Source organism: Diadema antillarum, unplaced genomic scaffold (assembly GCF_040938485.1).
Source record: "Diadema antillarum isolate AM-2024a unplaced genomic scaffold, OU_Dant_1.0 scf00000067, whole genome shotgun sequence".
NCBI lineage: Eukaryota > Metazoa > Echinodermata > Echinoidea > Diadematoida > Diadematidae > Diadema > Diadema antillarum.
This window is the reverse complement of record NW_027270956.1, coordinates 1,021,294-1,047,875: the sequence shown is the minus strand read 5'-3', so window position 1 is coordinate 1,047,875 and position 26,582 is coordinate 1,021,294. Positions and strand designations below refer to the sequence as shown.

At 36.4% G+C, this 26,582-nt stretch overlaps 1 protein-coding gene across 1 annotated transcript in view; it reads left to right on the top strand.

The window, feature by feature from the left end:
• LOC139716601 (NXPE family member 3-like) overlaps positions 1-25,918 on the top strand; it is a 43,251-nt gene extending 17,333 nt beyond the window's left edge. The window contains exons 2-6 of the mRNA XM_071628127.1: positions 5,412-5,672; positions 17,203-17,400; positions 18,605-18,774; positions 23,110-23,171; positions 24,833-25,918. Of these exons, the coding sequence (XP_071484228.1) occupies positions 5,412-5,672; positions 17,203-17,400; positions 18,605-18,774; positions 23,110-23,171; positions 24,833-25,632 (1,491 nt within the window). The 3' untranslated portion in view covers positions 25,633-25,918. The remainder of the gene's footprint in view (positions 1-5,411; positions 5,673-17,202; positions 17,401-18,604; positions 18,775-23,109; positions 23,172-24,832) is intronic.
• Positions 25,919-26,582: the final 664 nt, after the last annotated feature.

Genomic DNA, 26,582 nt, shown 5'->3' with positions numbered 1-26,582 from the left:
TCTTTGCTGGACAGATGTGCTGTACTTGGCACATCCCAGTTATGAAGAAAAAAAACTATGTGTTGGTAGCAGGTATGACTTCTCAAATTACACCAGTAAACAGGAGTAAGTTTCATTATAATTACAATGTACTGTATATGTTATTTGGTCTGTTCAGATATGCTGAATATAGGTATGGAGTAGAATTTTCACAAGAGATAAAACTTATTTCTTAATGTGAATGGTTTCTCCATCTGCAGTATATTTACAGTCATCATTGTACTGTCAAGGAAATATAATCTAATAACCCCTGACTTACTATTTCAGATGTTCCCCAAAAGCATTGCAACTGAAATGATTCAAAATGTTGTTACATCAAATTGAACATTGTTAAAAATGATCTAGTTAATAGAGAAGCTGTGTAGTGCAATACCTTCAGTAATATTTTCTTAGTGGGGCAACAAAGTACAGTATTGGGACAGAAAAGCAAATCCTTAGAGGGCCATTCCCTTAAGCTTCGCTTATGAGATTTCCAAGCGCATGTAATAGTGACAAACACTTCAAGAACAAAGTAAGTGATTCTAAGAAAATCAGATACATGTAATTATTCCAGGAAATAAGACTTATTCAAGATTTATCTTGTCTTGTCAGGGTATGATCACTATAAAACTGGATAATGTGTCTGTAAGGTGTGCATTGGACTGTAAAAGCATTTTGAAAAATTACATTCTCTGTTTACTGTTCATTCAGTTAGCCCTTTTGGACCCATCTGAGGGCAACTGATGGTCCCCATGCACCCACACAATATGAGAAATGAAGCAACAAAATATTCAATGTGGCACAGGTATAGATAATCTCAAGCTGAACACATCCATGTTATGCATAATAATAAATTCTTTAATTATTGCATATTTCCAATTCAATTTGCCATTGCAGTTTAGTTGAAATATTGGGAAATGTGATTTTCACGGCGTTAAGCGCCCCATTTGTATGTAAGTGGAATCAAAATGTACATTTGACAATACACTAAGCTTTAGATGAGTCGAGGTCAATTCAGCTGGGAAATCACTTAACTGAAGCATAGCAAAAGCTCGTGATTTTTCCAAACTGCATATTTTTACTAAATCCTCGCAAGTCGACACATTTTTCTCGGTTCTCGAGAACTTCGACTTATCAAAGGTTAACTGTATAAGAAGAATTGTTACTCTGTATATATTCTGAAAATGGATGAGACAATTCTTGATTGGCTCAATTTGTTATTTGTAATAAGTTTGCACATCGACGGACAGATTGACTGATTGAAGGTTTTCTAATACGCTGTCAGTGATATAGACAGTGAAAATGTGCAGAAATATATAATTGGCCAAAAAAATAAACATTTGTGTTATTGTGCTTATTATACAAGTGAGTTGTACAGTAATATGGGATTAAGAACTGTTTAAATTCTAACATGAATATGTAATATTTGCTTTAAACAACCCAGTTGTATAAAATTACTTTTAAACAACCCGGTTGTATAAAATGACTTTTAAACAGCAGTTGTTTAGAGCTTTAAACAACTTTTTTTAAACAACTCAGTTGTATAAAATTACATTTAAACAACAGTTGTTTAGACTTTTAAACAACTTTTTTTAAACAACCCAGTTGTTTAAAATGACTTTTAAACAACAGTTGTTTAAATTTTTAAACAACTTTTTTAAACAACCCAGTTGTTTAAATTTCTTTTAAACAACAGTTGTTTAGAATTTTTAAACAACAAAGGGTTAAAAGTTTAAACAACTACGTGTTGTTTAATTTTTAAACAACAGTTGAGCGATTCACCGGTTAACTTGTGGTTGTTTAAAATTTTAAACAACCTTGTTGATTTTTTTCTAACAGTGTACTGAGAAGAAAGAATCAGTGTCCATGCATGCAGTGTAGCCTGCCAAGGCTCACGCAGAAGGTGTGAGTTCCACTCCCCGAAAACCATCTCACGCTCGATCACCCGCCAGCAATCGCTTTCTCACGCCTCCTCCTTGGAAACAAACTATAACAAACAAGCAAAAACACGGCAGGCAGATCAAGCCCGCTTACTCTTAACTGATATTGAGTAAGGTAAACTTTGTCCTTATCTATTTTTGGCTCGCGGATTCTTACATATTATAATAGCTGTATCTAACAGTTATTTTCCTTTCCAAATCAATAATCCAAAGAGGTCTCTAAAAATTCTGCGATCTACTCAGTCATACCAGACATACATTCTTTACTTATTCACCCTTGACCAAAATTTGGACAAAAGTGCTGAAAAATCATGTCTTGCAGGACAATCTTCCATGATAAAAGATAAGAATTTTGCAAATAAAGTGGTATGTGCGCCAAATTGTACTATATTTCTTTCCAAAAAAAAAAAAAAAGAATGGAAAAGCTCAATATATAGGGGGAGGGGGGGGGGGGGGGGACTATGTTCCCCCTTCTCCTTCGTGTGTTTTGCTAAATCATGGTTTCTCACTCCCAGCCAGTTGAGAAACTTGGCATCTCTGAGTTTTCTGAATATTGTTAAAAGGGTCTCAAAATATAGTTGCGAAGGTGGTTTCTCCTCTGTAAAATTGATAAACTGTTTTGTTTTATAAGTTATTTTCCTTTTGTGATTGATATATTCAGATCCTTGATAATAGGAATCTGTGGGGATAGCTCATGCTTCATAATTATGTGTCTTATGACTTTTGTTGGGAACAATGGTTGGGCCACTGAACAGTATAGCTTAATCTTAATCAAAGCAAATGACTAAACGAGAAGTTAATTGTTATTCATTGAATTTCGATGAAGAACTATGGCTGACATACATGTAGTGACTGATATAGTGTTATGATTCGATCGTCATACATTGTTCAGAAATGTTTTTGTGCCATTTGCATATTCGGTACGACTACGTAACTTTGTTGTGCTAGTTTTGCTACGATCATGGAGCCATTGCTCCATGTTACGATGATGATTTCCAGTTAAACCTCATCAGTTCACATCGGCAAATATCTGCACACATCACATCACATTACTACACTTCGCTCGTTTACGTTCCACACGCCTTGGACCAGCGGTGCACTGAAAGCATAGTGATCCATAATCTCAAGGGGAATAATATATAGGCCTATTGTAATAGCATTGGAGTGTTTGCGTTTGCGTGGAGAGAGTCGACGTGCGATTGACATAATAGGCCTACATACATCTGTATATTATATATATATATATATATATATATATATATATATATGGTGAAAACTTTGAAATTTGGCACACGTGATTAATGTGATGTGTAGGTGTGATTTTTTTAAAATCAAAATTAATACAATTACGTAGATGAAATAGTAATGGAATTTTTTTAATGACTAGTTGTGTCATGATATGTTAACAGTGAATTTTTTCCCTTTTTCTCACTTTTTCTTTTTTCGTTTTTCTTTTCTTTTTAAAAAAGTAATCTGAGTATTGATGGGCTGTATCAGTTGTAATAGTAATGATTTTTTTTTTTAATTCAGTGTTGAGCAGTGTTGCCATGTTGACAGGATATTTTTTATCTCCTTTTTTTTTTCGTTCTTGCAAAAGCAATTTCAGAATTGATTGGGCTGGTACCCTCATAGATTGATCACTTCTTGTGATTTACCACATGTGACCACTGTAATATTTGTTCTTATTTATGTCATGTCGTTATAATCAGATTGTTTGTACAGAGCACGGATATAATCTGTCTGTTTTTTTATAACTATGATTGTAAAACATGTGCAATTCAGCCTTTGGCTGCCAGACATGATTTTTAATAAAACCTGTTCAATTCAATTCAATTCAATTCAATTCAAAACTTTGAGCAAAGAAAATGGGTCTTCATCGGGATTCGATTGCAACGTCTGCTAGCAGCCCTTCTTCCTCCGGCACGACTATAAATCAAGGGCAAACCATACTAATGCTCTGTCGGGATTTCAATAGGCGATACTCTGAACATGACATGTATGTGACAACGGATCACATTAAAAAGAATGGGAATATTCATTTATTTCATTCATTTATTTTTCATTTCCAACAGAAACATATAACTATATTATAAAAATTGAATATAGTGCATAAATTTCATCATACAAAGTAAAGGATAAATTTACAGAAAACTTGTAAGTATAGGAAAATGTATAGAAAAATATTACTTCCACTCTTGCGAACCATCGGCGACATTCTTTTTCTTATAGGATTTGCAGTTTGTTTTCTGACCCCTGCCATTATATAATGGTTTCTTCACACAACACCACAATAATTCCACGTATATGATATAAATAAATGATTAAAAAAAGAATTGAGGGAGTGGCCAGAAATCTTACTTGAAGTATGGCATCAAGAATATCTGCCAGATGATTTAAAGGGGAAATCCAGTCCAAATATAAGTTAGTCTGATAAGAAAGAGTGAAGAATTTCGAGTTCAGTGGTATAATTTTGATCAAATTCGAATGGAAAATAAGGAAGTTATGACCTTTTGAAATTTCGCTATTTTTGGGAGAAACAATTCTTGAACAGTCAATACGAATATGCAAATGGCAAAATGAGCATGTCATTCCCTCACAACTTATCATAGTTTGTACATAAAATTTTGAAATTTCTAGTTTTTCATTCAAACGCAATTATGCCCGATGCTCAAATCCTCGTATATCTAACTGATCACTATTCTGAAGTTATCCAACTAGTATTACCACTATCATTTCAAGCACACGCTTACGATATGTGGTCTGAAGCATTTTTCACCTTATAAACATTCCCTTTTATCTGGCGTCGATTATAATCGTTGATAATAGATTTGTAAGCTATGTTTGCACTGTATATTCTCTCGTCCGTAATGTTGAAAAATATCATTGATGATGTTATATTGTATTGTAAATGCTTTCAAAAAGAAGATATTATTCATGTTATTTTGAATCGAAATGATGAAAAAAGGCAGAAATAAAACCAACCAAACAAACAATAACATCATGTTTCAGACTTCAATGACATAAACATTGAATTTTCATCATTTTTGTACACGATCAATGGAAAATTGTAAGGGTATGACATGGTCAGCTCACTCATTATTTTGCATATATCCACTGTACAAGAACTGTTTAGCAGAAATTAGCAAAACTTCTAAATGTCATAACTTCCTAATTTTTCATCCGATTTCAATCAAATTTTTACCGTTGAACTCGTAAAATTTTACTCTTTTTTGTTAGACTAACTTATGTAATTGGACTGGATTTCCTCTTTTATAGTCTTCATCATCTGACAGACTTTTAGGATTCAGGAGTCTATTAATAAATATTTGTAGCACATTTTGTTGGACTTTTCTTGGAAATTTTTCATGAATTGCACATGTTTATCCTCGGACGGTTTATTTCATGATTTTTTTTTTTTCGTTTTCTCTTGAAATTCTCCACTAATTATCACAGATTGCTAATACATCATCAACCCCTGATGATCAGCGTGGAATTACAAACTACGAAAAGTCCTTCTTCACGATTACAGACCCGAAAAAGCAGTATCGACTATGTGATCGTATCGAGGTTATAATAGAAGCTAGAGACGACAAGGACAGGCGGAAGTTGAGAGGGGGTGACTACTTCCGGGTGAAGATATATAACAGGGCCCTCAAAGCCGGGGCGTCGGCAGATGGGATAGACGTACAGTATATCGGAGATGGGCGATACAGGGTGAGTTTTCTACATTCATTTCCATATTGCACATACACTTCTACATTTCATATACGTTGTAGACCTGTAACATAAGGATCAACTGCATGCTGCCTGTCAGAGTTGCATATAACATGTATAACAGGTACTGAAAGATAGACCTGCATTAATTACAGAATCAAATCCAAGAAACAGCGCCCATTATTTCATAGGACTTCGCTTTATTTAATTTCAAAACCACTCACTTTCAAATAATGCAAGTGACAAAACCAAAATGTGAAACAATCGAAAAGTGAAAGTACAGTGTATATATATATATGCAATGGTCATGAAAGGCACATGGCTATAAAGAGATTTAAGTGAGAGAAAACCGAAAATTTGAAATGTGTCTACTGTTCGGTAGATTTCGAGCTGTTGATGTTGGCGGAACCTACCGCAGTCTGAGGGCTTGCACGTCAAAATTTATAATAGAAAGCAAGTCATTGTTCAGTATTCCAAATATTTCTGGTCTCCGTATCAGCTAGCATGTTAAAAATAGGCCTACATCGTGTAAATCATAATATCATCATAGTATGTATAGCCATTCGGCAATATTGACATTGAGCAACACCACACATAAGGGACGCGGATTTTTCTTAAAGGACAAGTCCTCCTTCATGAATATGTGGATTGAATGAATGCACCAATATTAGTATAGGACGCATCAGTGAGATTTTGAAGAAAATTGGACAATCCGTTCAAAGGTTATGAACCTTTGAAGTTTCTGCTTCTGCTGGATGAGAAGCTACAGCTTGTGATGTCACAATGTCCAATGAGTACGATATAATGAAAGTATAAAGAAAATTCAAAATGCGTTTTGACAAGTTTATAAAGGTGGACTTGTCCTTTAAAGAGTTTAGATATGGGGGGGGGGGGTTAAAGGAACAGGAGGTGTATGGTTAGTCTTTGTTCTTCTTGACCGAAAGATCGGTCTGTATCTGTCCGTCGGGGAATGTTCCGCGGAGACTACGTCTGGCTTCACGGATCCCCTCCGTATACAGACCGAAGTCAATGATGCCAGCTACTGTGTGGCAGTAGCGCACAGATAAAACGTTACGATAAACCAAATTACAGGCAGCTTTTTTACATTCAAACAAGTTTGACATGATATGACACATTATGCAGCAGTATTTGGGGTTAATTTCTCACATTTTGCAATCGAAATACTAACAGTAACGCGGTTATAATGCAGAAATTTTATCCATATCGCAACATCGCCGTTCGCTAGCTGTAAGTCGCCATTTTGAATCTGTAAACCAATCACATGCGAGGTACTTTATTAAGTAAAAAAAACACGTAGAAGCTACCTCGCATGTGATTGGCTAATAGATTCATACTGTATGTTTCTGCAGTTTGAACGTGACGACGCGACGGGCTGGTTGATGTGTGTTTTGCGTTGAAAATTCGACCGAAATATTGGATTATTCATTAATCTGGTGAGTGTAGTCTATTCTTGAATAGTTGATTTAACTATTCAAGCTTAAATTTGCCGACCTAGGGCCGTGAATTAGACGCAATCGAGAAGGGTGAGGTACCTCACCCAATTTTCCATAGAGACAGTGGTTAAGAACATCCACACAGCGATGGGTACTACAACCTTCCGTCTGTCTACGGAGGACGGCGTTAATGGCAAAATACAAAAAGAGTCCTCCGGACAGACGGATCTTTCTGTCTATTGTTCTTCATGATTATGTGCTTGTAAATATTTGTAAATAAAGTGTATTATAACGTAAATAACACGAAAAAATCTTCAACTTATTGAAGGAAGCAGATTTAACCAGAAGAAGAGGAAGGAGGAGGAGGAGGATGAGGCATACGGTCCCCGCCTTAGGGCTCTTATATAGTGGGTCCAGTGGGGCCACACTATTGGAAGGATCTTAGGCTGCGTTTATCTAAAATTTTTCTGAGGCAGAATCACGATCCTAAACGCGATTGAGGCATTTTCAGGAGGTAGATAAACGCAACCGTGATTTCAGACGCGTTTGAGAAACGCCGTTTTGAAACGCCTTTCAAAGGGCGTTTTGAAACACGTTTGAGATCACGATCGCCATTCTGTGAGTAGATAAACGCAAAGCCGTTTTGAAACGCGTTTATCTCAAGGTCAAATTCCAGCTGTTTCCGGCTGTACTCTCCACCCATTATTTGTGTGTGACTGATGAGGCATGTTTGGTAGTATGCAGTTGACCTTTACCTCCCGGGTCAAACGGCGCAAAGCAGCTGCGCAGTGACATCACTCGAATCGCGATTGTATGATCGTTAGATAAACGCGGCACCCTGAGAATCGCGTTTCACACCACGTTTGCAAACACCGTTCCAAACGCGTTTTAAAACGTGATTCTCTCTCTCAAGTTAGATAAACGAAACCCGTGTAGTGATTTTGTAAGACTAGTTGGCGCCCCGCTTAGGTTTATAATACTACCTTTACTTACCTTCAACCTCAGTTTTGTTCGTGATACGTAATTTACATAATTTCCCTTTATGAACAACCTATAAGAACCTCTCTCTCCAAAAACAAACAAACAAACAAACAAACAAACATATAAACAACCCAACCAACCAACAAACAATCAAACAAAAATCCCAACAAAACTTTACATATTAATAGATGTAATTATGTAATGTTATATGTGATAAATGTAATATTCGCGTGTATCTACCTATAAGAGTGGTTGAATCATCAGTATTCGCCTTGGGAACATATCGGCACTATATGAACTGAGGTGATGCAGACTGTTAATCTACCAACTCTGTCTGCTTGGTGGAACGTAGAATACAGTGGCGGATCCAGGGAGGACCGCAACCGGCGCACGCCCTCCTTTTATTTTTTGTTGAAACAAAAGAAATAAAAAGAAATAATGGGGAGGGGTGCGTGCGCCCCCTTTAATTTTGTCCCCTCTTTACGGAATTCCTGGATCCGCCCCTGGAATAATGTCACTGTTCAGAACTATTCACTTTTCACCCAAAGGTTAATTTGGAGGTATCCCGCTTTTTCGATTGCCATGTTTTAAGGCAGTCTGTCGTGCTCTTTGTGTATAGCCAAAAAGTGCGAAAGGGGGATGGAGTGCAGCCCCGTATAACACCCGGTTTCGCGCCATATTACTTAAACATTGTATTCACGTATCAGTTCATCAAAGGAAAAAAATGTACACAGAAAGAAACAGAAAGACAAAATATTGATTAGGTGACAGTTGGTCTTACTGAAACAGATGGTTGTTCGAATAGACTCATTGCACGTACGACGCCGCGGCGTCGAAACGGCGCGCCGTTTATACGAAACGTTTATACTAAAACGGCGCGCCGTTTCGTATAAAGGAGAACTCCGTATTTTCAGTAACTTTATCAAAAGTATCTGTGCCAATTGTTAGTTGATAAGCTCACCTCCAACTGTTGACAAAATACATAAAAACGCTGAATCTATGAAACTTCGTGGTCTTTACTTTAGTCATCCCTGCTATGGCAATTGATCATCTAACTTTATAAGGGAAAGATCTGTAAATGATTAATTGTTGTGTTTATTCTGTTTTCAGACACTGCTGTGCTTTCCTAAGTTAAACTTTCTGCAAAGTAAAGATCCTTCTACGTAGTATGTAGAAGAGTTATAAATGCTTTAGTCATACGTCACTGATATTAAACACTTCTATCAGTGTAATTCATACAATTCAAACAATGTGATATCAATATATTGGCAGTAATCTATCATTTCCAAATATACTGCATGGGCGTGGACTAGTAAGTGTATCTGAGTTTTCCTATCTATTGATATAAGCGTAGAGTTACTGGAAAAGTTGGCGCCATTGTCAACCTTAACTTATAAAGAGATTGTTATAAAACCAGCAGCGCATGCAGGCTTGTATTTTGTTGTTGTTGTATATTTTCACCATTTTGCTGTAACGTCAGCAATCCACATAAGAATTTTGTTACACGCCTGCATGCTTTTCAGCGGTATCCCTGAATAATGTTTTCAGTACGAATGTACCATAATCCACTGCTACTCTGCAATCTAGTGAGAGACGACGAGCTCATTTAGAACACGTTGGAAGATGCGGCTGGTCTTAGAATGATGCAAAATGGCGAATATCGCATGTAATCGGTCTCGGATCAGATTAAAGCACAAACATGAAGACAGTAGGCCTATACACAATATGTGAACAATTTCTAGGGCACGTGGTTGTAGGTTGTTCTACCGAGCTTAAAAGTCGGAGAATTTCTCCCTAATAAGATCGATCTAAATGTAAGTGAATTTTAATGTGGGACCAAGTTATATCATGGAAGAGCGTGTTCAAGTATAATACGAATGCAAAATGATGTGCAATAATGCATGATATCAAACTTTTCTGGAGTGGCTAGGTATAAGCGACGCACAATTTCATTAGTGTCGATATATGTGAATATGGCCTATATTATAGGTAGGGATATCCGGGGAAACCATTAAGCGCTAAGATAATGCAAGTGGGTATTACAGACTGGAAGACAACCGGTATCTCGAAAGAATGAAGGCAATCGGGGGCATTTCATGAAGGAACTTGTCGGATAAAATATCTGACAAGTCAATTATATCCGACAAGTTTTGAGAAATTCTTTAGTCTGATTGGCTGATTTCTCTGAACTTGTCGGATATAATTGACTTGTCGGACATTTATTTTTATCTGACAAGTTCCTTCATGAAACGCCCCCCAGGTCAAGGCACTGCATCTCCGGACAGGCATGACCGCGATTCCGACGCCGATTGGGCCCGTCACAGAGAGTTTGCATTCTCACGGGTATCACTTGCAGTCTCGCATGTACATTGTATCACCCAAGTGAAAGAAAAGCGCGAAATTTTTATGGGACCTGTATTTAAAACGGTTAAAGAATGACATATCGAAACTCAATGTAAAACATTTCAAACATAAATATAACATGGACCTTAAATGTAATAACTTTTAACACTAAAATGTAATCACCGCAAAACCCTAAACAGTGCTGAATGTAAAACATTTTACCTTAAATTTCATAACTTTTAACCCTGAATTGAATATCTTCCCTAATTATAATAATCTATAAGTGTAAATATGTACGTATACAATCTTTTGACGGATTATCTTCATGTAATATTTACTCTAAATGTAACAACTTTTACCCCTAAATGTAATATCGACACTTAATTCTAAAGCAGCAATATTACAATTATTGTGGTTGCAAGATATCACATTAAGGGTATGAATTCTAGGGTCAAAGGTTTAAAACAAAATATGCATTTCTGTACTTTGGTGAAACACATGACGTATCACCCTTGTAATCTGCGTATTACGTTGATATACATTGTCAAACGGTTCATTTCATGAAATATCAACTTCGTGATCAGAACTTTCTTGGCCATACCAATTAGAATTGATAATGTCAAAAGACGTAACTACTGTATTTTGGAAAAAAAAAGAAACATGCCCTATTGCCGCTATATTTCGCACGCATCTAGAGCAACTCAAATGCACCATTTCCTAACATAACATCTTTATCATGCATTAGACGCCCTTTATGACTTTAAAATAGTATAAAGGAACTTCTACAAAAATTCATTTTTCATGAAAATTGCATATTCAATCAACTTGATCCTGACATATTATGTTATGGGTAGATGATTATTCCCCTACTTTCTGAAAGTCGTTAGTCAAGTGCTCTTTCATTATGTTAGAAAATTGGAAGCAAATTGAATTTTCTTTATATTTTCCTTATATTGTTGTCCACACACAATATGTCATGAACTCAAACAGTCTCCTCATCCAGCGGTTCCAACACCAAAACTTTAAAAATTCATAACTTTTGCATAGTTAGTCTGATTTTCCTCAAACATTCACTGATGCGTTCTAATAATGTTGCTGCTTTCAATCAATCCACATGATTTTCCTTGGGTTTTGGTTTCCTGAAACCTAATATTCTTATCTAATGCCGTTTCATGCAATACATGACATGATGCGTTGATAATTTAAACTGTATCAGATGAATCATTCTTATAAAATAACACCACCTTGATCAGAGGCTATCTTGGCTATGCATATTCGGTCATAATGTCATAGTCTATGAAAGTCTATTCTAATTCAGTGAGACATTTTTCCTCATTTCGATGACGTCTTCACTGTGACAAATTAAAGTGAACCTACAAAAACTTTAACATCTTACACGTTATCTCCATGCAATTCTTTGTATGTGTATATATATATATATATATATATATATATATATATATATCATTTAGCCTGACTTTGTCAAATTAGCAGCAGATCGCTTATCCTTGGCCAAGTTTTTCAGCTTTTGATATGACTATACCTCAACTTACAATCTCATTTCATGCATCAAACAGACAACCTTTTTTGTCATCTTGACAAATTTTAATACTAGTTGAATTTAGGGTTGACATAACACGACGGTTAAAACTTATTACTTTAAAGTTGATGTTACATGTCGGGTTAAAAAAGGCACATTTAGGGTTAATGTTACATGATGGGTTGAAAGTGACATTCAGGGTGGATACTGTATTTAAGGTTAAAAGTTGTTACAGTTAGGTTCGATAGTAGTCAAATCTAGGGGGATACATCGTACTCAAACTGAACTAAAAAAATTCATTTTCGTTAATCCTAGACACTCGCCGAGTTCCAGAAAACTAGCAGCCTTCTGAGTTTCCTTTCAGAGAGGGAAAAAGCAGAATTCATCGTCCCCCTGTATAGTAAAACGAATGCACAGCAAAGACGTCCAGTTCTTCTTTTTTTTTTAATTCAAGAATTTAATCTCGACTTTACAATAATACTGCATAAAACAAGTTGCACATATCCATTTTGAGTTATTTGAGTTATATAACTATAAACACTGTGAGACTTACTCGCCCCAAAGTGCTCTCATGTCTTAGTAATCATGCAATAATGGTTTCGCACCAGAGCAGAGCGGGCTCTGAAAAATTCGAACGAGCCGTTTGACTCGACGCGGTACCGCGATAATCAATGTACACGTATTGTACGAAACCATTATTGCAATAATGATTACTAAAGACATGAGAGCACTATGGGGCGAGTAAGTCTCACAGTGTTAGTTATATGAAAGGTACTTTAACCTGAAACACAAACTAAGACATGGAAACTCAGGGAAACTTTTGAGGTACCAAAACTTTATTATCTTTAACGAAAGCCAAGTAAGGATTACATGTCACATGAAAATCAAAGATGATTATCACCGTTATCATTTAGCTTTTCAGAAGTGTGTTCTCTTTTGTAATACTTACCGCACATCTTTATGGTTGTATAGCTCGTTAGATGTTGACAAAATCTGTTATGATTTTCTGCATAAAGATCAGAGTTGTGCCAACCCGGTCTCCGCTTCACATTGGAACATCAAAGTCACCTTTATGGGAAAAAAAAAAAGATATCCCGGACGTAGCTTCGATTATACCGAAAGATAGATTGATTTCATGGGAAGAATACTGTGAAAATATATTGTAAAAGCAAACTCAGCCAGCCGATCGAAGTAATATGACACACACCAAACATAGACACTCACGCGAGGAAGATGATACGGCATAACAAATGAACTTAAGGGGCGTGACAAGGTTACCGAAGTTTGCTTGTATAACTTGAAATGTTCATGACAGTAAATGTCCCACGAAACAACGCTGAAGCGAAGTCGTGTTTTTTTTCCCTTGGGGCTACCATTATAATAAGCAATGTCATCATCATCATTGTTTTAGTAGGGTCTAGCATCGCAGATTTCAAATCTGTCTCCATTAATGCTGAGGACGTACTCGCAATTTAGGCAATCATCATAATCATTTCAGTTGGCACATTCGCTGCAATGACATGGATGAGCTCACGTTAATGTCTCCTATGATATCTGTTGCCTATGTCCTGTATATTTGCTAGTGTTTCCAATCCAAGTTATTATTGGTCTCTCTCGCCTTTTTATACCTCCACTTTCCCTTAAAGAAGTTTTTTTCCCCATATAATGCTTTTCTATGATGTGTCCAAAAAGTCGGACATTTTGGAACAGTACTTGGGGAGTTACTCCGAAGGTTCGGCATTCCGAAGGTTCGTTAGTCGAAAAAAAAAAGAAAATTGGTTTGTTATTCAGGAGGTTCGTTAATCCGAAAATGAAATAAAGTTAGAGTAACAAATCGCTCCTTTTTCTTCATTCTTTGATTAACGAACGTTATACCATGCTATCGGACGGTATAGATGAGGGGCGCTGTGGCATATAATGGATAAGACTCTCGACTCCCAATCGGAGGACCGATTCTCGCCCAGTGCTTGCGTCCTTGGACAAGATGATTTCACCCACAGTGTTCCTCTCAACCCAGGTGTATAAATGTGTACATTACAGCGCTAGGGTAATAATAATGGCAGGTCCCTCTGGTATACCAGTGGCAACATTGTAGAGGTTACCCTAGGTAAGAAGGTATTACATGTATCGTTATTACCATTATTATTATTATTATTACTATTATTATTATTATTAGTAGTAGTAGTAGCAGTAGCAGTAGTAGTAGAAGAAGTAGTAGTATCATTATTTTAATTCGTTGAAACTGCACATAATTTCGAAACTCAATATGCCTTCCTGCGTGGCCAGTCGTGTTGTAGCGTAAATGCACCAACATTTACAAATCTTGAGTGCTGAAGATATTATACTCTACCTTTTAGGACTTGATACTTTTATCAAGCATGAAAGCCATTGAATTTTTCGTGAATTTCTTATATGTTTTTCTTTTGTGACAGGTTCTTTGTTTTGTTTTGGTTTGGTTTTTTGAAGGGCCTCCGAGCGCAGTTTGAGCAGAATTGATGAGGACAAAATGCAAGTCAATTTTCAGGAATTAGGTGAAACAAGGTGGTTCACTTAGACAATGTAAAACGAAACATTTCGTGTATTTTATGGAACTTTTTACATTATATTTTTGAAGCACTATCTCCAAAAAGGGTTATTTACCGGTTTGTCATGGCCTCTGGTGTGTGAACTTTCTCTTTGAATCTCCATGGGATACAGTATTACTGCCGCCTTCGGATTTGAAGAGATATTTTACACGATTTATATGATTTGACATCACGTATAGTAAATAAATCGATGGTTCCATGTATATGTAAAATTTATTGTGGTTCCTTAGCAGATAAACGAATAGGGCCTACTCTGTACTCAGCTACGCGTGTAGCTGCTATAAATGTCATCATCTTCGTTCATTGCGATTTTTTTTCTTCCAATTTTGAAGACATTCTTAGTCCATATCCCAACCACCATAAATTCTGTAACTCTGTATACCAAATTTAACCAATTTATAGATGCTAACATCATACACGTACACATACATACACATGTTCATTCATTTGACAGTAAAAACCCAATAAAAAACGAAATATAAAAGTGAAATAAAAATAAGGTCTAATGGCTCTATATCATATATATGGCGTCAGCATCTTTCACTGTATTGAGGTAGAATAAAATCACACGATGACAAAATCTTATACAAAGTAACTGTAGTCCCTTATCGAGAAAGTGTTGGTGCCAAGTTTCTGTACTACTTAATATCGAAACTAAGAGTTCTCCCCGTCATTAAAATGTTTATTCAAAAATTTGGAACAATTTATCTCACTAAACTGTCCATCTATAGAAGAGCACACTAGGCCCTGTAAAGGGCATTGTATCTTACCTTGGCCTTGTTTTATCAAGTGAGAGTTATGATTGATTCTAACATCATCTATATCTCTGAGCCATTTGAAATCAAATATAACTTTCGATCGACAATATAGTCACTTTCACGAAGAGATTGGAAATTGGTTTCAATTCTAAGTCTCTTGATGCCTTTATTAATTGTTAAGTCGTGTAAGTTATGATTAATTCATGATCTTCTGATCGTTTTTGGGGAGTAATTGTAATTGATTTTTTTGAAGTTGCAATCGATTACTTTTGATATAAAGAGGCCCTGAATCTTCTTTTTTAGGCAAGGCATATTATGTCCATTATCCCGTGCACTTTAGATTTATGCAATAAAATAAGTGGTGCTAAACATATAGGCAATGCCAATATACGGCAGATAGAAATACACAAGGCATTTTGCATTTCAAAGAAGTATACAAATAATCTAAATACAATTATGGTCTATCAATAAACCGTACTTCAGCTTGTCATATTGAAGACAACGTTAATATTGTCATCTATGGAGATGTTCGTCTTGCTCCTGAATATTTTGCTCGTCACGCACGCCTTGAACCCTCCTTGTTGGTGTCCTATCTTGCCTATATTGTATGTCCAAAAAGAAATACAACGGGACCCTCCTCAATGATAATTATCTTTAAAGATAGTGAATGAATCTAAATGTAAATTCAGAGTATGAAACTATAACTCATTGCATACATCTTACAGAAAACCCCATTCGATTTGCTTCAGTGGTCAAAGAAAAATGAGGTATTTTGTAGAGGATGTCAGGAATCTCTTCCCTCCAAGTTCTGTCTATTGTATTCACACACATGAGCATCAAAGTACTAAAATTGGAAGAATCAGACTCATGACATGCTTTACAACAATCTACATTTCTCTGTTACCGCTTAACCAGATTGAATGGGGTTTTCTGAAAAATAGAGCGAGCTAAGGTGTTATATTTTACGACCCTGAAGTAGCATTTAGACAGGTCAATCATATTGGGTGTTATCAATTCGAAAATCTGATTGTAATTTTTTGGGGGACATACTGTACATAAAATGGACCATCTCCATACCATATGCTGAAATAAATCGGAAATTCATCAAAAGCAGCTTGATGAAAGGGAGCAATAGCAAAATTAATGAGGGTGAATTTGTCGACAAAATGCACCTCATGTCGCGACTCAACAGTACACCTTCCTTTGGCTTCAAGTTACAACAATTACTAGATGCACCAAACATTAAATTTGTAAATCTTGAGTGGTAAAGCCGTATTTTTGCTAAATGTATAGTTTGAGCGGCGTGAGAACCCCCTTGCAACTACTAGGACTGAGTTCTAATTTTTTATGGAGAATTTTTTACCAATCAATCATCTCTTTCATTTATCTGAATGAAATGAATATTATCCTAGCTCTTTTCAGATTTCTAATGAAGAAGAGTTTATGCAGATTTGGCTAACTAGGCCTATATCAAGCTCATCCCAATTTTTACATGCAAACACACGCACACACGCACACACACACATTCATTTTCCAGAATCACAGAATCTGCAGAAAAAAACACGCACAAACACGCACAAACGCACACACACACACACACACACACACACATTTTCTCCTGCCCTCATTTAGCATCTGTGCACATTGCGCAGTGGGGAAATAGCAATGCGGTTTAAAGAATACTACAATACATTTGCATGTAGGCCTGTATAATATCGTTATGCACTGCATGATAAAATTAATGACAATAACAGTGATCATTTGTGATGTATTTCCATTGTTTTCCTTGTTCTTTCTCTTGCTTTGAAAGTAATTACATGTATGATAGACTGACGTAATCAAATCATCATCTCATTTTATCTTGTTTAGGCACAATTCACCGCCCGTTGGTCGGGGGAAGTCTTTGTTCGCGTCATCCTCGTGCACTCAGCAGAGGCCGTAGACGTCTTGAAGCGAGCGCGGGAAACTCTCCCGACGAGATATGGGTACGCCGGGAGGTTCGTGCAAACCAACGGCAGCACTAGGGTTGCGAAGGACGTGCAATGTAATGTGGTCCCACCAGAAGCGGTGAGAACTTTGCTCTAATGATTACGATCGACTTTACAATAGTCGCAGTCGTATATCAACTTTAATATTGATCTGGAAAATTTATGACATCCAGCTTTTGTTGGAAAAACCTCAAGAATTGCTGTGAGAAGGGAAGTTCGAGAATGGAACATTAAGTTTGAGATAAGTGATAAATTACATTACCAAATTCACAAGTGTATACTTTGTATTTAGTCCAGCATCTGCATCCTTTCATCATACTGACCTACACAAAGTGTCAGGCGTGTATTTCCCGTAAAATTACGTATAATTTATGGACTGCATGCATGGACTTAAGATTTTATGTGTCTGTTCGTCTTATTAAAGAAAAGAGTACATCATAATCAGTGGTGGATCCAGAGGCGGGCGCACCTTTATTTATTTTTAGAAATTAACAGAAAGAATGGGGGGGGGGGGGAGGTGCGCCCCCTTTAATTCATATAATGGCGCATCTCCTTTACGGAATTCCTGGATCCGCTCCTGACAATGTTTATTACTATGTCAAGGGTTCTAAATCTTTATGTCTGTTGACATCGAACTCCCAAAATGATATATCTTTGCTTACAGTTTGCCAAACTTGTTCACCTGTGATTGTGCGTACAGTACTTGCGTCCCAGTTGTTTGTTCGCATAGCCGAACAAGACACAGTGATACCGACCGATCTTCATCAGCTGTTTCCATTCGCTGTATCATAGTGCATATGCCAGGCCTGCGGAACGTTTTCAAAAGTGGGGAGGGGGGGGGGGGGGGGGCACTTCACGGTTTCATGAGCTAAAAAGGAAAAAAAAAATAATACTAATAAATACATTTTAAAAAAGGCATCAGCGCAATTTCTGGTGTCACTTTCGGGTTTCTTCAGCTGACAAGCAAAAAAAAAAAAATGATAAAAAAGGTCTAATAAGCGCAAAAACATATACCTTACCGCGCTCACACTTCAAGGTTTCTTTCTATATTATAGTGCCACCTACGCACTTCCGAAATAAGAAAAAAAAAGTGGGGGGGGGGGGGGGGTAAAGTGATGACACCTTAATAATCATGTATTCCTTTGTATATGGTGCAAAAAAGGGGGGCCGGTTCCGCTGGCCATGATGTCCACCAGCGAATGACAGAATTAATGTCTTGCAGCTTATCATTTTATATTATTATTATGTCCAGCAAATCATTCTTGGTCATAATACTCATACAGGAGGCGGTTTGTGATTTGACGAATAGTCGAGTGCACGGTCCTTGGTTCTGCGCCAAGCCAGCGGGATTCGAGTGCTCCTCTTTCGCCTGGACCAGCGCAAACTCGGCCTACAGCAACCAGATCCTGGGCCCGTTAGTTGGAGAAGTCACGGACAAGAAGTTTTTTGAGGGGTAAATATTGATAATTATTACCCATATGAGATAAGTGTCTTCCACATGTTGTGGACATACGCTGCACTCGTTTCCCGTAGGATGACCCCCCCCCCCCCCCCACACACACACACAGACACGTACACATTTGTATACACAATATCCAGCGAAATCATTATTTTGTACAGCCTTGTATAATAGGCCTTTTCGGTAAATAGAATTTGAAATAAAGCTACATTCTATATCAAATTTTGTTCTCAGTATCTATCATATATCATAATCATATTACATATCATGTATAACATATGGAATGATATATTACATAGTTTACATATTACATATCATGTATAACATATGGAATGATATATTACACAGTTTACATATTACATATTATTTATTATCATTTAAATATATAGGCACGATCATTAATGTGAACACCGGCAGATTTATAATATTTTGTTCCAAGAGGACGCTTGAGAAATACGTTAGTCACAGGTTTGTAGTTCGTTATTTTTTCGTGCCTGTCATGAGTCTCACTTCAAGGCACGTTCAGTATCTCCTTCATTCCGTAAATGTTGATGAATGTTTACATCTACAGGATACTTAGTATGCCTCATTATGTATTCTTTATCAATGATATCATGATTAACCCTACCAAGGCGGTGCTGGGTAAAAATGTCTGAGGTAAAAATGTGAGAGGTAAAAATGTCACAGGTAAAAATGTCCGAAGTAAAAATGTCTGAGGTAAACAAAGTCACATGTAAAATTGTAAGAGGTAAAAATGTCAGAGGTAAAAATGTGAGAAATAAAAATATCAGAAGTAAAAATGTCAGAGGCAAAAATTTCAGAGGGAAAAATGTCAGAGAGAAAAATGTCAGGGTAAAATTGTCAGAGTAAAAATGTCACAGGTAATGTCAGAGGTAAAAATGTCAGAGATAAAAAATGTCAGAAGTAAAATTATCAGAGGTAAAAATGTCAGAGGTAAAAGTATCAAAGGTAAAAATGTCAGATGTAAAATGTCAGAAGTGATTAAAGAGATTATGTTCGAGGTAAAAATGTGAAGAGGTGTAACATAATAATCTAGCTAGAGCAAACTGTATTTATCGAATTATCAAATCCAAACTGCGGATTTGAAGAATGTTATAAGGGGGTTCCAACAATATCCCTTAAACAGTATGATCTTACGTTGTTATGCCCGATGAAGTTATCACACACACACAACACACACACACACACGAACCCACTTTTGGTATTGACGTATACTTCTACACAGATATACTCTTACATACACACTCTTACACAAACGGATTCTTCTTACGCCCATCACGGCTATAATATATAATCAGTACTGTTCATTTTTTACCTGTTTAGTGTGAAGACGTGAATGAGGCATAGTCTACAACCGCTAATTTTCAACCTGTTTTATATTATTTTCTCAAATTCAGATGTCGTGATCTCGCAAGGCCCGATTTCGACATAAATATACAAGTAAAAAAATACAAACAATATACAATAAAAAATATCCTATCGGGTTAATAACAGAGGGAGAAATATATCTTTGTCTTAAGCATCCATAAAGGATAATTTTTATTGTATACTAATAAGTCGCTGGGCGCTTCGCTCGATGACACATAATCATTCATAATTCAGATGTAAAACGATGAGTCGCAATATATATGTCGTGTTGTAGTGATGAATGATGGAAAGTAGTAGTTGCAAAATTACTGGAATTGGCTCAACCCCTCCCCCTTCCTAATTTTTCCCTTTCTTAAGTGCGGTGGTCATTGTTGTGATAACTTCATTGGGCGTAACAACGTCGGATAATACTGTTTGAGGGGTTTGCGGCATTGTTCGAACACCGTTATAATATTCTTCAAATCCGCAGTTTGGATTTTATAATTCGATAAATGCAGTTCACGCTGGCTAGGTTATTGTCTTATACCTCTTCCAATTTTTACCTCTGACATAATTAACTCTGACATTTTTACCTCTGTCATTACTTCTGACATTTTTATCTCTGACATTTTAACCATTGACATTTTTACCTCTGACATTTTTACCTCTGAACTTTTTTTCTGAAATTTTTATCTCTGAAATTTTTATTTCTGATATCTTTACCTCAGTCTGACATTTTTACCTCTTACATCACCTCTGACATTTTTACCTCTGACATTTTTACCCCTGACATTCTTACTTCTGAAATTTTTACTGCTGACATTTTTACGTCTGACATTTTTACCCCTGACATTCTTACTTCTGACATTTTTACTTCTGACATTTTTACTTCTGACATTTCTACCTCTGATATTATTACACTGAACCATAAAGCCCAATGTCTGGGGCACATAGTGTCCCCTCCCATATTTTCATTTGCCACTCCTACACGTACCCTTTACCCAATTTCAACCAAATTTGGTGACTTTTCCTAAAATGTAATTGCAAACATTTTGGTATATTCAGCTATATCCAATATTAGGGGTTGCCCTGACAACTGCAAACTGACAACCATGTCCGTCAAACTTTGCACGTTTTTCTATTCCAATTTCAGTTATACATAAAAAACGGATGAAATGAGGGTTTTCTTGGCTGTAATTTGCTGAAAGATTAAAATGTGAAGTACTTATGGTCGTGAATGACTCTGAGATGTTCTCCTTATTATTTTCTGTATTGTTATATGACATAGGCATCAACATAGATAAAATAGAAATCATTGAAAATACAGCATTTTCCAAACACTACCTTTTTATTTTGGGTCATTTTCACACAAGTTTAGCCTGAAGTATCATTCATTCATCATATTATCAATCAGCAAGCTCAAAATTCTAACATCACGGAAATATGAAATGTAATACTAATCAAATTTACCTATGCTAAACAATACATCATTATGTATCATCATATTGTAGTGAATAGCGCCCCCATGTGTTGACCTTGAACATTTTCAACCAAAACAAATGGTGAAGATTGGCTTCCTTCTCCTTTGTGGCAAATATAAAAATGATTGGTAAAAGAAATAAAAATAAAAACGTATAGACGTGGGATAAAGAAATATTAAGAAAAAACATGATTTTAGCATATTTCCTAAGTATTTCTTTATAGTTTGGTAATTAGAACCCTCAATGGATGATCTTCAGAAATTTCAAATGTTGCATTATGTAGAGCATGAGCTGCTCTACCCATGTGCAAAATGACGGTGATACAACAAAGAAGTTATAGGAGGTACATTGTGCCCTCCATCCCCTTGGACCTGGAAGGGGTAAATAGCTTGGGCATCGTTGAGTTAAAGATAAACAGAGTGATGTATACTCCATTGTATATATATATATATATATTTATTTATTTATTTATTTGTTTTGTTTCAGTAGGGTAGCTCTGTCAGTGGCTTAACACTGTTATTCTCAGAGGCCCTACACATATAATAACGTACATCACGAAATACATTGTAGACACATTTACCAAGAAAAATAACATAATGTACAATTACTGTACACTTACAACATGGCCAAATAATTGAGCATTGCGGAGGATGGTAGAAAATAAATAAATAACATCATTTTTATCATTACAGTTCACTGAAAAGTGATATGCTAAGACATACCTATGAAAAATCAAAATGTCTAGGTTACAGCACATGTATATATTACATAATCCATAATTCTTCATATCACTTCAGATTACATAATTGTAATCTTTTTCGGAAACAATCAACACACAAATTTATTCATTTTTATAATTTTATAATAACAGGGCCTTTAAAAACAGGCTAGCTAAATAAACACAAATTTCCTGCTCACAAAACCTTTCTTTCATTCATTATATATAATTACTGAAATACTATAGCATATGAGAGAGAGAAAAAAAAATCCTGTTTCAATCAATATCATATCTGATGGTGTAGAATTCGTAATATCCAACCATATGTAACATTGTTTGAGGAAATAAAAAAGTATATTGAAACGCTGTCAAACAAATGAAAAAAAAAATCATTTCATACACACATTATTCTGAACAAAAAAAATACATTACTAGATATGTAGATATGTATATATGTATATATATATAAATTTATATAATACATTAGTATATATATATATGTATATATATATATATATATATATATTAGTATATATATATATATATATATATATATATATATATATATATATTGTATGCGTATACACATTGTAATCATATTCACACGCAGGCCTACTTATACCTACACGCGCAGGCGCGCGTGTACCAGACATTCGAAGATCGAAGATTACCCAGACATTTTTTGTTCTCAGACATAAAATTTGCATACGTGATAAAACTCCCGTATCTGTAATTGTTGCTTTTTGTCCTTTCCTTTTCAAGACGAAAGTCACCAATAGGCGCCCGAGGCCCTGACAAGGTGACTGTCATTCAACAATATGGAAGTAAGTAGCTTTTAAATTTATCATGCTCGCCGTAACAAGAATGCATTTTATTTTACTGCTTAATTACTACTAAGAAGGTGAAAATCCGCGCCATGTTTTAACCTAAGGAATTTTAAGTTCAATAAGAATTTTCAAAACAGTAATGTTGGCCATAATCATAATCTATGAAAATTGAATAGGCCTATTAAAGGAATTTGATCTAACTCTCCATTCGATTCCCGCCTGTGTGAGTGTGCGTGAGTGTGCGTGTGAGTGTTTGAATTCTTTAAAATCGATTTTAAAACTCGTTCTTTCAAGGATCGTATACTTACAATGCTGAAAGATTTCATGCTGCAACGTGTAATACGTGATTCTTTGTTGAATTAAGAAAAGGAAATGCAGAGATATGTGTTTCAGTTGTTACATGACATAAGTATATTGTTAGGCGGAGTACAGTATATAGTTCCTCTTTACAAGCTTTAACTCGTTAAGAAACGCCTTGATTCCAAGAAGCACCGACTAAAAGGCGTTTGAATATTTCGCGGTCTCATGGAGCTCGCTACTACTATAACATTGATCAATTCAGTGCTTATTTACATCAATGTAAGACAATTCGTCAAGCAGTGTGCAAGTATGAAAATATCGTGTCTCATTAATTTCCTTTGTTTATTTTACATTACAAGTATACTATAGATGTGAAGAACAATCAAACTTTTACAAGCAGTTCATTTCCATAAAGCAAAACGAAAAAAGAAATCAAGAGTCATATTACCAAAATCGCTTGAGTTGCAGCGGGTAATAATTTTAAGAGGAACAAAATTATCAGGTATTATATTACCAAAATCGATAAAGATAAAAATAACTAATACGAATGAGTCTCCAAAAGCAGGGCTTGTCAGTGTAGTTCATCTGCATAGGAGAATTCTTTTATTCTCGGTATAGAACAGGCTGACTTGCGGGTAAATCTTAAAAGTCCGGAATGCATGGACGATGAAGGAAGTGCTGGAGAGGATATTAATGGTGGCGGATTGAAAATTTACTGAACGTATTTCTGTCACAACGGCAACTGTGCTTTGCGTACCTATTTACTTTTTGTCTATGAAAATGTATTGTTTGCAAAATATTTGCATTCTCTCGTATAAACAGTTCAACACAGAAACTGGTAATCGTTATCATTATCAAAAATGTTAGCAGCTCATTTGAAAGAGTTCCATTACATTTCTATATCTATATATCAGGGCTCCACACAAACTTTCATTTTTGGTGGCCCAAAGGCAAACATCCGACCTTTTTTGGTGGCCCGATCAGGTCATCAAATTCTTCATTTCTGAAACTTTGGTGGCCCGACGTGCGTTTTTGGTGGCCCCGGGCCACCGTTAGTGTCGAGCCCTCTGTATATGCATATATATATATATATATATATATATATATATATACATACATACATATGTAAATATATACAAACACACAATAATCACAATTTTTCATTACGTGTAATGGTTTATGTATGCCGATATATTATAGAATCGACATATGATCATGGCTTATAAAATGCATATAAAAAGGGTTTTACTTCATTATGACAAGATTTCGAAGTCTGATCCGATTAACTCTGACTGCCTGTCTGTCTGTCTGTCTCTCTCTCTCTCTCTCTCTCTTCCTGTTTTTTTTTTTTTTTTCAGATGACTCTACTGCACGGGGTTGCCCGAACGAAAATCTTCCTCCATGTACCGTTGGGTCGCACATCAATTCATCAGTAGCTGCTGGGTATTACTTGGACTTGAAATGGTTTTCAAACCACTGCAGTCTGCGGACATGGAAGGCACCGGACGCTTACAAGTGTCTCACCAACAAAACTCTCTATTTTCACGGCGACTCAACCGCCAGGCAGTACTACGAGTTTCTCGTCCAGACGCTACCAGAACTGAAGCCTAACCCCCCGACCAAACAGTCCAACTGGAAAGTCGGACCCTCATTGGCGGAGAGTGAACTGTTGAATTGTTCGATTCACTACAGACACCATGGTTACCCGATACGTAACAACTGGACCAACGCCACCGAAGTCAAATATATCGCCGATGCTCTCGACGAAATGGTCGCCACGGAAAACACGGTGTTTTTCTTCACCATTTGGGCGCACATGACGACGGTCACGTTAGAATCGTACGAGGAGCGCGTGCGCCTCATACGAAAAGCAGTTGAGAGATTGCATGCGCGAAGTCCGAGAACTTTGGTAGTCATAAAGAGCGCCAATACTCGCGAGCAGAATTCAGTGGCAAGTTGCCTGACCACGAGTGATTGGTACGCGCGCTCGCTTGACTTGAAGCTAAGAGAAATCTTCGCGGACTACAAACACGTAGCATTTATTGACCAGTGGGCCATGTCAGTCGCCTTCTCTGACAAAGATAACGTACATCCTGTGGAAGCGGTTATACGAGGTGGCGTAAGGACTTTGTTGTCTTATATGTGTCCTAGCAGTTGATAGTAATCTTTCTGAAGATAAGTGCGTTTCGAAACAATTCGATCTTCTTGGAGATCTTGACCATTCTTGCCAAATATGCTTGACAAATTGTCTTTCCGAAAAAAAGAAAGAAGAATTGAAGTATCAGGGAAACGCAGTACATGCAGTAAAAGTAGTTAGGGTATAGGCCCCTACTGTGTGCCAACTTTACAATCATTCAATACCGTATTCTTGGAAACCGATTCTGGGCAACCATATTACATTTTGTTTGTGTGATTTAGCTATTAAATCGTCTTTGCGGAATTTCGCGTTGACCGGTCATTTTGTATTGCTATCTGGCGGTAGCTCTATAGTATTGTGGATATGACGCCTATCTGACAATTAGGGTGTCACGGATCACATCCCAGCCTAATATGCAGGCCGTATGCCCATTATTATTATTGTGTTTTTTATCATATAACTACTCGAAACACTGAATAATTGGAGTGTACAACGTCGACGAAGGTTAATTTTATCAATCAATTTATAGAGATTGTTTAAAAAATACAATTCGATGCTTGAATAATTAATTAGATAAGAAATTGATTAATCTGAATTCTGGCTGATGTTTACTGATTTGATGGGATCGGCTGACCAAGAACACCTTGATCATTAGAAGTGCACCTGTGTCATGTGGGTAATCCTGATAGAATTCTTGCAGAACAAGCAAACCATTATTTCAATTTGATGTCGGATTTCAATGCATTCCCTTTTATTAGAAACTTTTTTTTAATGAATCTGACTTTGATGAAACTTCTGAATCTACTTTTCGTTGGATTGTGCCGTATTCGTTGAAGGTAACTCAGGGTGGTCCACAACTTGAAATCTGAGCATGTTGACAGCAGCTCAGAATCTGAGAATATTGCAGAAATTGTATGTGCGCGGAGCGCACAACACGAGCACGTAGTAAGCAATATTTCGCACCTTATAAT